The 10951-nt window shown below is 44.7% G+C and overlaps 1 protein-coding gene across 1 annotated transcript in view; it reads left to right on the top strand.

Moving 5' to 3' along the window:
- Positions 1-10951, top strand: part of F8 (coagulation factor VIII) — a 122537-nt gene that overhangs the window by 27155 nt on the left and 84431 nt on the right. The window contains exons 2-6 of the mRNA XM_019521223.1: positions 3571-3695; positions 5781-5903; positions 7281-7493; positions 8668-8739; positions 9772-9879. Of these exons, the coding sequence (XP_019376768.1) occupies positions 3571-3695; positions 5781-5903; positions 7281-7493; positions 8668-8739; positions 9772-9879 (641 nt within the window). The remainder of the gene's footprint in view (positions 1-3570; positions 3696-5780; positions 5904-7280; positions 7494-8667; positions 8740-9771; positions 9880-10951) is intronic.

Here is a 10951-nt window from a genome sequence, read left to right as displayed (position 1 = left end):
CCACACCCCATCTATATAACTATAGATTATAATATAATTTCCCATCTCTGAATAAGCAAATTGAGAAGCGCACCACGGGATCACACCCCCATGAGACGGTCCAACATTTTGCACTATGTAGGGGGCTGACAGCCCACAGATACAGGCTGGCAAAATTGACCGTGTAGTTGACAGGCTGGAGACAAGACCTATGCCTATCAGTCAGTGACTTCTTTCTGTGCCTGTGTTAAGCCCTTTGGCTGAAGTCCAATTGCTTAACTAGTGAGGGATTTCTCAAGGGCTGCATTATCATCTGATACACACAGAGCTGCATGATATTTTTGGGGTGATTATAAATTCACCAAAAATAGAATTTCAGGTGGGCCAAAACTGTTAATGAAACTGGGTCAAGTTTGAGGAACAGTCTGAGGTAAAAAATATGGAACAGGCTTTAGGAAATATGAAAACATTTTATTTTAGTATCTTCTAAATGAAATGCTTCATTTAGGAATTGCCAACATGTTTCATTTTAGCATTTTCAAAATAAGCTTTTGGATTCCTTGTTTCAAAGAGCAACTGATCCAAATTTTCAAAGAGCAACTGATCCAAATTTAAAAGGAGGGAAAGGAAGAAAGGTTCTTAAAAACTGATATCCCACAAAACTAACATGACTCTTTATTTCAGGTTGAATTACATTATTTTCTGTTGACCTGAAGTGAATTTTTTTAGTTTTTCCTTTAATTGAAAAAAAATGAAAATAATGGTGTTTTGATTTGACCTCAACCATTTTTTTAAATTTTGTTTTCTTTTGACCACTGAGCCAAATGATGCATTATTTGTGCAGTTCCACATGTAAGTGCATATCTTCTCCGTTGCTTTGAAATGTATGATGCCTCTTGTTCATTATTGTTTTGTGTGACTTCGGTGATAGGCACTGCACAAATGGGAATACATGGGTTCTGCCCCTCAAAATTTGAGTAGATCCAAAAAGTTCTTAAGCAGCATAGTTGCACTTCAGACAGAATTTAAACACCTACATCAGGTTATCGGGAAATCTGTCTATCTACTCACAAAATCCTGGCCTAATCACTGACAGTCCCGGGCAGCCTAGGTTTTCTGATGTAAATTCACTTGGATACCGGGAGTTGAGCTACTGAGTGTGCCCAGAATGGCCACCATCTTGTCTGAGCCAAACATTTACATGCCTAAGCCTGATCTAGTATATGTACACAGAGCCTCCTGGCCAGTATCGAGTCCTGCGCTCAGTCACTCTAGACCAAAGGTTGGCAATCTACGGCCTGGGGGCTGCATCTGGCATGGGTGGAGCAGCAGCTTAGACAGCGGTCTGCAGCGGGGCCTTTTCCCATGCTGCGCGGCACAATACCATGGCTGGGTGGCTGGATGCTTCATTCATGCCATGCGGTGGCAGAAAGAAATGGCAGCAGGAAGAAGTGGCAGCAGCAACAGCCTAGTCCCTAGTGCAAGCCCCTTCTAATCGAGCTGGGTCCTTCCAGCCCGCTGTTGGAAAACACTGTTTTAGACCATGGCTGAGTGGCAGTGCTGCTGCCCAACTGTTTGCAAAATATCCTAGTGGTTAGAGCACTTGTTCAGGAAGTGGGAAACCTAGGTTTTGGGAAGCCTGAAGTCAAATATACACCTCCTACTTCTTAGAAGAGCAGTCTGCAACAGGTTATGGAATCTAATTCCAGAGTCTAACCTGGAATCTAATTCCAGGGTCCAGAACAGGTTATGGAGTCTAATACAGATCTAGGTGTTAGAAGTTAAATTGAGCTCTGTGAAAATCTGGTCCTCCCTGTGGGTGTGGAGTGCTTGAAAATCTGGCTCTTTCAAACCCTGGAAGCACCTGATCAATTCTCAGAACAAGAAGTGTGACTAGGGAGTAGATGAGTGGGGCACCAGCCCCAGGCACTGATGTAGAGGGGATGCCTGGATGGCAGCCCCCAGGGAGTCTGTCCCACTGCAGCAGATACATGTGTGGGGAGCCTGCCTGCCCTGTGACAGTGGGAGCAGTGGCTCATGTGACGGGAGGTAAGGCTCTCCAGTGTTGGGCAGCCCTCCCTCCCCCTCCCTGCCCAGGGCACCAAAATTCCTAGCTGTGCTTCTGTTCACAACATCCCTAGAGCATAAGCAAACCTCAGTTTCGCTTCACAACTGCAGAAACTCAGGCAGGGAGGTTTGCCAGAACCTCACAGGAGCTTACACTCAACTTTCCTGTTGAAACTGGGCTACTGAACAGGTAAGAATGGCAGAGTCCTGGGATCAGAAGGAAAGTAGGTAGGTAGGAGTCTGCCTCTGTAGCCCAGTCAGGAGGACACTCTCTTGGGAGATGGAAAACACAGGTTATTGTCTCTGCTCTCAGGACTGCTCATTCAATTCACATTCACTAGTAAATGGTTAAAGATATTAGCAAAAAGGTTTAGGAGCAGAGGCACAACCCCTTCTTTCCAACTTTTATGCAGGCCAGTGGTTAGGACAGTTCCCTAAGACATGAAGGGAAGGGATTGTTGTTACATCCCCCCGGGGCTGAAGAATGCCTAGAACCCAAATCTCCTGTTTCCCGGGCAAGTGCTCCAAACTTCAGGCAGTTTAAAAAAGTGAGCCAGTCTAGGTGGGGGATTCAGGCTGTGAATCACTGTTTCACAGAGGTGCCTAACTGCCTCCAAGTCAGGGGGAGAGGTGGCCTTTCAGATATGTTCTCTTGTACATTTTCTATTGGCTGGTTTAGGTGTACCCTGCCCACCATGTTGAGTTGTGAATCCCCATCCTAAGCACCTGTATACTTCTGTTTGAATAACAGGAAACCAAGATGCCAAACTTGACATCTTGGACTCCACTGCTTGAGCTGGGTGCCTAAAAGTTAGGTGCCAGAACACTGAACGTCGCCATACCTAAGTCCCTTTTGGGATCTAGGCCTTTCAGTCTAATGCATGTAGGAGGTTCATGCTTTGAGCACACAGTTCATCCTAAGGTTAGCTCTGCTTGTGTTTGTGGAGTCCTCATGTTCAGCACTGCACAACTCAGGAGGTTAATTTCCTTCTAAGTATGAGATGCTGGCAAGTGCTGGAAGAAGGTTACTGGGCTAGGTGAACTGGATGCTTTGAACTGGTTTTGTATATCTGTCACACTTATAGTTTTAAAAGGATAAACATGTACATTCAAGGAAACCTGGTAACCTTGAGTGCTTTGTATTATGTGGACTAATGGATCCCATTGAGATAATAGTTCTTAAAAACTTTTATAACCCTAGAATGATTGCAAACATATCTGTCTGTCTATTTACTGTACCCATTACTCAAGGCTGTAGTCAGCCTGTTTGTATGGTAAAAAAGCATAAGACATCACAATATGATGTATCTTATTCCAAAATGATTAATCCTGGTACATTAATCATGTTGTACTATCACCAGAGAACCTTGTAAAAACAATGTAAAAACACACCTGCAGGTTATCAGGATATATGAACGGTGCATGAGGCATGTGGTGTCTAGAACTGGGAAATGGAGTCATGTTTTTGGGCAAAGGGAGATTTGCAAATACCTTTTATTTATTTATTTTTTACTTTAAATTCAGGGCTCCAGGAGATCAAGGCCCAAGGCCTCCCTCCTTTGGCACCTTCACTCGGTACAAGAAAGCAGTATTTGTGGAATATACTGATGCCTCATTCACCCGAACCAAGTCCAAACCAGCCTGGATGGGTAAAAAGAATGATTTTTATCTACAGCCTAAAGTTCTGTATCTTTATATACATCAAGTGGTATTTATTTAGATTAGATACTGTGGTGAGGAGAAAAGTACAGATGTCTAGATAGATCATTTCAAATAGCATCAGTTATTACAGTGATGATGCATGATAGATAATCATCCTGTATGATGGGGTACTAAAGAAACCTAAGGCACCTTGCAAATTATGTAAATCTATGTGAATATATTATGTAAATATCTTCAACCAGCAAAATGCCAGAACAAAGTTGCTATTTGAAAAACAGAAATTTGATACAAAAGGATATCTATCAACATCTTCCCAACTGTTGTTCTCTGGTCCAAGCCAGCGCTTTCAGTCTTAGTCCTGCACAGTAATAATTTTCAAAATACCACAATTTTTAGCTGTTTACAGAGAAAGACAATTAAAAATAAAGATCTGATATTTGTTTTAAGTGAAAAAAACAGTCTTCCTTTTACAACAGCACTCTGATTGATCTGTAACCATTTGGCCATATTGGCTTTAGGATGATGGACCAAGAGGGTAAGAAATCTCTTCAAATGCCATATACTGATTTTGCAGACACTGATTTTGATGGCTTTTTAAAATCAGACTTGTGTTAAACTCAATGTGTCCCCAAAGATTATTAATAAACTGAAGTCCAGTTAAGAACATTGCTAAATTAGATCCCCTTTACAACAACACTGATCCTGCTGTTATTTTAATGACTGCTTTCTTTTTAAGGTAACTGGTTGGTGTTATTTTCAGATTTTTACTAACTTCAGAGGACAGATGGGATCTTGTGTCCTTTGGGATTTAGGAGTTATTGTTTATGGGCAAAATTTTCAAAAATACCTACATTCCATTTTGAAGTGTGATGTAAGCCCTGAGGAGCCTGCATAAGGGTCAGTGGAGGGAGCTGGAGAGGAAGGCTGTTTTTTAAAATTCTACCTTATCCCCTCAAGCTTTTTATCCCCTCCAGATTTTTAAGGGACAGTCCACTTCAGATCCCAGGCAGAGCTTCAAAGATCATCCTCAATTTGCTTTTTATTTCTCCACTCTTCATAAATGCATCATGGTACTGTGACACATGCTGTGGCCCAGGAAGGCTGCTTATGGTTTCTTAAAGGCAGCGTGCTTTCTTCCCTGCACCATGTGTTACCAGATTCTGTGACCCCCATGGAGGATTTATACAAGTACATTTCACCTGGCTCCTGTCTGCTTGGAAAGCTGGAGCCCGTGCAATCACTTAGGGCATTTTTATATGAAATCCGGGGACCAGGGGGGCACTTTATTAGAGCAGCTCCAAGAGTCACTCTAATTAAAGCACCCTCAGCATCTTGTGTATCAGCATCCCCGTGCTTCAAAATGGCAACGGGGGCACTTTAACTAAACCTCATCGGACAAGCTTTAGTTAAAGCACCCCCACCATCGTTCTGAAGCGCGGGGACACTGATACACAAGATGCGGAGGCTGGCTGGAGCATGCTAATTAGCATATTCCAGCAGACTCAGTTAACTGAGTCTGCTCCAACGCACTGTAATTGCAGCACATTGGACAGCCTCTGGGTACATCTACAAGCACCCTTAAGTTCTGCTTATGACATTTCCACTCCCAGACTCATGAACTCTAAGCTGGGTTGTACCATTCTGCTTTAACAGCAAGTCTTGTCACAGTGTGTCCCAACAGTTTACAAATCAGAAGTCAGTAGAAGACAGCCTCTCTCATCTCTGATGTTGTCCTACTCTTAGATGCACATGGAATTTCCCTCTTTTTTCATGTGCTAAGGATGTCCCATTTATTGCTGCCTGGAGAGCTCTCAGATCATTATACTTCAGTGCGATGCATATAGAAGGTGGTTACAATGGTAACCACAAAAGGAAATACTATTTTGAGTTCCTGTGCCAGGAATGATTTCTAGTACATATGCCTATGACTACTCCTTTGGTTACTAAATACCATGTACACCTGGGCTTCTGTTGTCTGGCTTCAGGATATGAGTGACTCCGGGTGTTTCATAGTTTTAGCTGGGTCAGATTGTTTATACAGCAGTGACTTGGCAGCATTCTCATTCTTTCAGGTCTCCTGGGCCCCACCATTCGAGCAGAAGTCTATGACACAGTGGTTGTTACCTTTAAGAACCTGGCCTCTCACCCATTCAGCCTCCATGCCGTGGGTGTGTCTTACTGGAAAGGATCAGAGGGTAACACTGGATTTTTATTCTGGCTCTGCAGTTGCTCATAGGGCTTGTTCTCAGGACAGTAGACCTGTGGAAGCAGGGCGCTAAAGAAAATTTCATTGAATTTAGAGCTAAGTGGGAAGTCCACCTCTTTGCCTACACTTTCCCTCATTATACTTACATTTAAAACTAACAAGAGAAAAGATCCTGCCATCCCTCAGACACTGCCTCCTGGTAGCAAAGATGTGGAGCAGGAAAGAAAGACAGAAGGAGCATGTGTCATAAAATTATTCATTCAGGTAACCAAATAACACACTGGATAGAACTCAACCTGGATTATTTATTGATGAAGAAATTGAGGGGCTGTTGGATTCTCTTCACTATTTAAGCACTTGGGTTGGCAATGGTGTAGGACACTTATGGTGCAGGCGTGACCCTAGTGGACACAGCTGGCCAAAGAGACTCAGTTGGTGCACCCATGGGGTGGATGCACACCAAGAGTCATCTGTGAGGGCAGTTCATCCCTAAGAACCAGTCTTTACCTTACTGTGGCAGGAGGCATACTCCCAGACCCAGTCACAGTGCCGGCCCACCCACCTGTCTTTAGGCACACTGCCTGCCTTACTTTTCTGCCACGCCTTGTTGTTAAATAATTCTGATGCTATCAGGCGGGAGGCTGCCCTTTCAGTGGCCTGCTGTTCATGGGCAGTAAACACTGACTTTCTCTTATTGTATCCCATGCCTTGCAGATGTTTCTGTGAGTTGTGCTATACTCCGGCCTGAAGCTGGGCCCAGCTCAGCATAGTGTTAAGCCTCTCTCACACTAGGTTGAGGTGTCTAGCCTAGGTGCTCCACTGGTGCCCCACAAGCTGCATGTGATCTAAAAAGTGTTAAGTTGCAGCCCCCAATGTCTTGGCCCAGTTGGTGCTCCCTTACTGCTCTGCTGCAGAAGTCTCCTGACTCTCCCTCCCCCTTCCAGCTTTTGTTGCTTGCCCTGCCCCAGGGGTGGGGCAGTGCAGTATGGCATGGCTGGGGGAGATGTGGAGGAGCCTGGGCATGCAGTGCAGTAGTGGAGGGGGATGTGATGCAGTGGTGAGGGGAGTGTCCATGCATAATGTGGCATAGTGGGCCTGTGGCTTGCCCTGGTGCAGCCCACAGGTATGTAGCCCCTGCTGGTGAGGGCTGTGGGGCATTCAGCCTGTGAGGCATCCAGCGCCCAGCCACTTGGAAGTTGTACAGTCCTGGTCTAGATGACAGCCAGCTAAAGCTACAGAGAAACCCGGTGAGAAATGGAGGGGTTGTCCAACTTAGTCCTAGGGAAAATAATAAAACAAAGAGTAGCTTTATGGTGATAGCTTGCTGGTACAGTGAAAACGATGGGCTTCTCCCTTTTTTTTTTAGGGGCAGGATATAATGATGAGACCAGTCAGTCAGAGAAAGATGATGATATGGTGGGTCCTGGTAAAAACCACACCTACATCTGGGAAATCCTGGAAAACCAAGGGCCAACAGAGAGTGACTCGTCATGTCTGACCTACTCCTACTTCTCTCAGATTGACAGTGTGAAGGACATCAACTCTGGTTTGATTGGAGCACTGCTTGTTTGTCGGCCAGGTAAAGGGGGCAAAGGAGTAGCAGACATGGAAGTAGGTGGTTTAATCCAATGGACAGTTTATTTGATCATGAAAGGTGAAACCTTCAAAGCTGCCATTTCCTTATGCTGAGGTAGACAGTAGGGTCAATATCCTAAGTTGGGTCAAGATCCTAAGTTGAGGAGTGGCATCTTTTGCAGCTGATACATTTTCTAAAGTGTCCCAGTTGTAGGGGTATAGGACTGTGAAGGGCTTCCCAGGACACTACCTGCATTTGCACACAACTGTTTACCCAAGTACTTCTAAAAATTGTCCAGAAAGTTAACACCCTTCCAAGTTTCCTGTTAGAAATAATTTGGTTGTCTCTTTCCCTCAAAAATATTTAGACCGTGACTGAATCAGTGACTCAGATTTTAACTGTATTTATCCAAAACTTTCCTGGAGATGCCAAAGCTATTACCAAGGGAATTTTATCAGGGTGTGGCTGTTTGTCTATGTTTTTGGAAGCCTTCACCTGTGCTGTGATTTATTAACTGTAAATCCAGGTGCTTTTCCAGATAGATCAGTGGATTTGATATGATTGGTTACAGATGGGTGGATACCAGCAAGGAGCCAAAGGTCACACAGCAATGATGCAGGATGTGCAGAGTTGATGCCTCGTTTGGGATACTTTTGCTTCTTCCATGTAGGATTCCTGCAGTTTTACCAGTATGGAGGCATATTAAATCTTGGTTTCCAATAGCTTCTAAGATGCGAAGGACTGAGGTGGCAGAGGGGATCCAGGCTGTTAAAAAAAGCTTGCATATCCCAAGAAAGTCACGAGGACAGGACACTTTGTACTTTCCCGTCAATATCTAGTGCAGGGAGCCTTTCCTTCGTAGCTAGGTGGCAGGCCTGTTTCCTTTTGGCAGCCCTCCAGCTTATGACCAACCCTAGTAGATGGGGCACAGCATCAGATCTCCCCTACTAGGTAGTGCCCTTGTCACTTCAGCATTGGACAAAGCCATAAACAGCTGTAGGCAAGAATCAAACTCCATACAAAGTGCTGCTGCTTCTTATCCAAGTCAGCCATGACAGGACAAATGCACCCCAGCCTTGGCCTTGGATTAGCCACCTCCATGAGTTCTTCAGGAGAAAGAGGGAGATACAACACTATTCTTGTTCTTTATTTAATGTTTCTGTTGCATCTCTCATAGGGACTTTGACCAAAGATGGAACCAGAGACACATTGCAAGAATTTGTGCTGCTCTTCTCTGTGTTTGATGAAGGTAAGGAAGCAGGAATGAGGTGACCAGTTTTGGCTGGCCATGATGAGTTGTGACACAGCTAGATATTATAAACAAAACCAGTATGGCCCTATGCACCTTAAAGCAGTTGAAATGGGTTATAGCGTGTTTCCTTACCTAATGCATTTATTTTCTTTTAGAACTGGTAAAAGGTGACACTCCTTTTCAGATTTATCATTGTCTCTCCTTAATTGGCTGCAGAGACATTTCTTTCCCAACAGGAGCCTGAGCACAGTGTCTCTGAAGCCCTCTCAGATTGGGCAAGGGAGCAGAGCTACTTTTTGAAATCTGATCTCCTGCAGTGCAGTTCTGAATAATGGCTCCAGCTGGACATTGGGCTCAGAGTACTGGACAATCCCTTCTGTTTTGGAAGCAAAATCACTGACTCTGAATCCAGGTGCAAAGGATATTTGCAAAGTTTTACATCCCCTTTGGTGTTTGGAATAAAATGGAAATCAGAGCAAATGACAGTTAACATGAGACTGTGATGAAATCTGTGTATTTAAAGCCCAATCCAAAAAGGTTCTGAGCAATCTCAACTCCTGTTGATTTCAGTGGGAATTAAGGATGTTCAGTATCTTGCAGTTAAGTTTGTTTCTCATCTTGTAGTAGTACCTGAGCACATCTCAGGTACAGCACTATAGTTCTATCTCTCCATCTGAACAATAAATTGCATATAGCACAAACTGTTTTGCTGGAGTGAGGTGCCAGTGACTAGCACTAAAACAGTAGTACTACAGTGAGACCACTAAAAACATACAGAATGCAGAGCTCAAAAGAAACATGGCTGACATGGAACATCAAGGGCACCAGAGGGAATCAATCAGAATGAAAATTTCATCAAATTAATGTTTGGCCTACAGTCTGAATGAACAGTGAAAAGGCCTCCCAGCGGCCTCCCAGTGAGCATTAGCTTTTGGCAGAACATGCATGTGGAGGGTGGCATAACCCTTAATACTTTGAGTTGTACTTGGAAACATTTGTAAATATGCTGATCTCCTTCTTTGTTACCAGGGAAAAGCTGGTATTCTGAATCTAGCACCCCAAGAACTTCTCATCCCCTGCGTCACAACAGGCTTCAGCTGCATACTATCAATGGCTATATAAATGGCTCTCTGCCTGGTAAGTATGAGCCTTTGTACAGGAAAAGGGAATGGAGACTGCAAAAGAAAGTAAGTTTGGAAAGGACTGTTTCACAATATATGTTTGCACAGACCATAGCACATGGGCTGTAATCCCCAGCTGAGTTTTCCGGGTACTATCATAGGGGAATGCTTCATCACTTATAGGATCATGAAATCATACAAAATTAGGGGTGGAAGGGACCTCAAGAGGTTATATTGTCCATCTTTAAAAGTGGACTGGAGGAAGCACTTAAGAAAATACTGCAGGGATAGTCCAGCATGACACCAGTTCATTTTATGTTTGTGGTATATTTCATACAAATAAAAATATCCATTGAAGATAGTGACAAAGTTGTCAGTCATCGTTATTGGTCCTTGTCGTGGCACAGAGTCCTACAGTATAGCCGTGATCTCCCCAAGGCTCCCCTTACTGTGCCAAGTGGGCCCAATGGGCACCCTTGATTTTTTCCTGCCACGTCTTTGATGGTAAATATATAATAGGGAGGCTGCCTTTATGTCCTCTTGGACACAGTTTTGCTGTACTCTCTGACCCTGTGGGCTCCTGGACCCCTTGTGGGTGTTTCAGGGCACCCTAGCCATATGGGCTATGAGTGGCTCCAACCACCCCTTTACCATGCCCCAAGCCTCACAGATGGAACTGACGTTATTCGGTCTGGGCCTTGTTACAGTTTGGCCCCCTGGTCCTCCCTGGGCTCTCCACAGCCCTGTCTCGCACTACGCTTTCATTGGCACTCAGGCTCTCTGCGGCCCTGTCTCGCACTGTGCCTTCACTGGCGCTAGGGTCGGCACACCCCAAAATGCTGTGCCCTCTCTGGCACCGGGGTCAGTGCACCCCCCCAAAATGCTGCGCCCTCTCTGGCACTGGGGTCCTCATGCTGCCATGGGTCCCCTATGAGGCCTCCTCCATTCCCTAATAGCCTCACCCAAACCACCGGTCTTAAACAGAAAAGAAAACACAAGCCCCTGGGCTATAACATAAATCCAAGCCGCACCAGGGGTGCTCTGTCCCTCACCAGTATCAGAGGCTGTACCTGCAGTCAGGCCTCTCC

This window comes from Gavialis gangeticus, unplaced genomic scaffold (genome assembly GCF_001723915.1).
Source record: "Gavialis gangeticus isolate Ggan-Ray unplaced genomic scaffold, GavGan_comp1, whole genome shotgun sequence".
In the NCBI taxonomy this organism is placed as follows: domain Eukaryota; kingdom Metazoa; phylum Chordata; order Crocodylia; family Gavialidae; genus Gavialis; species Gavialis gangeticus.
This window is presented reverse-complemented; position numbering and strand designations above follow the sequence as displayed.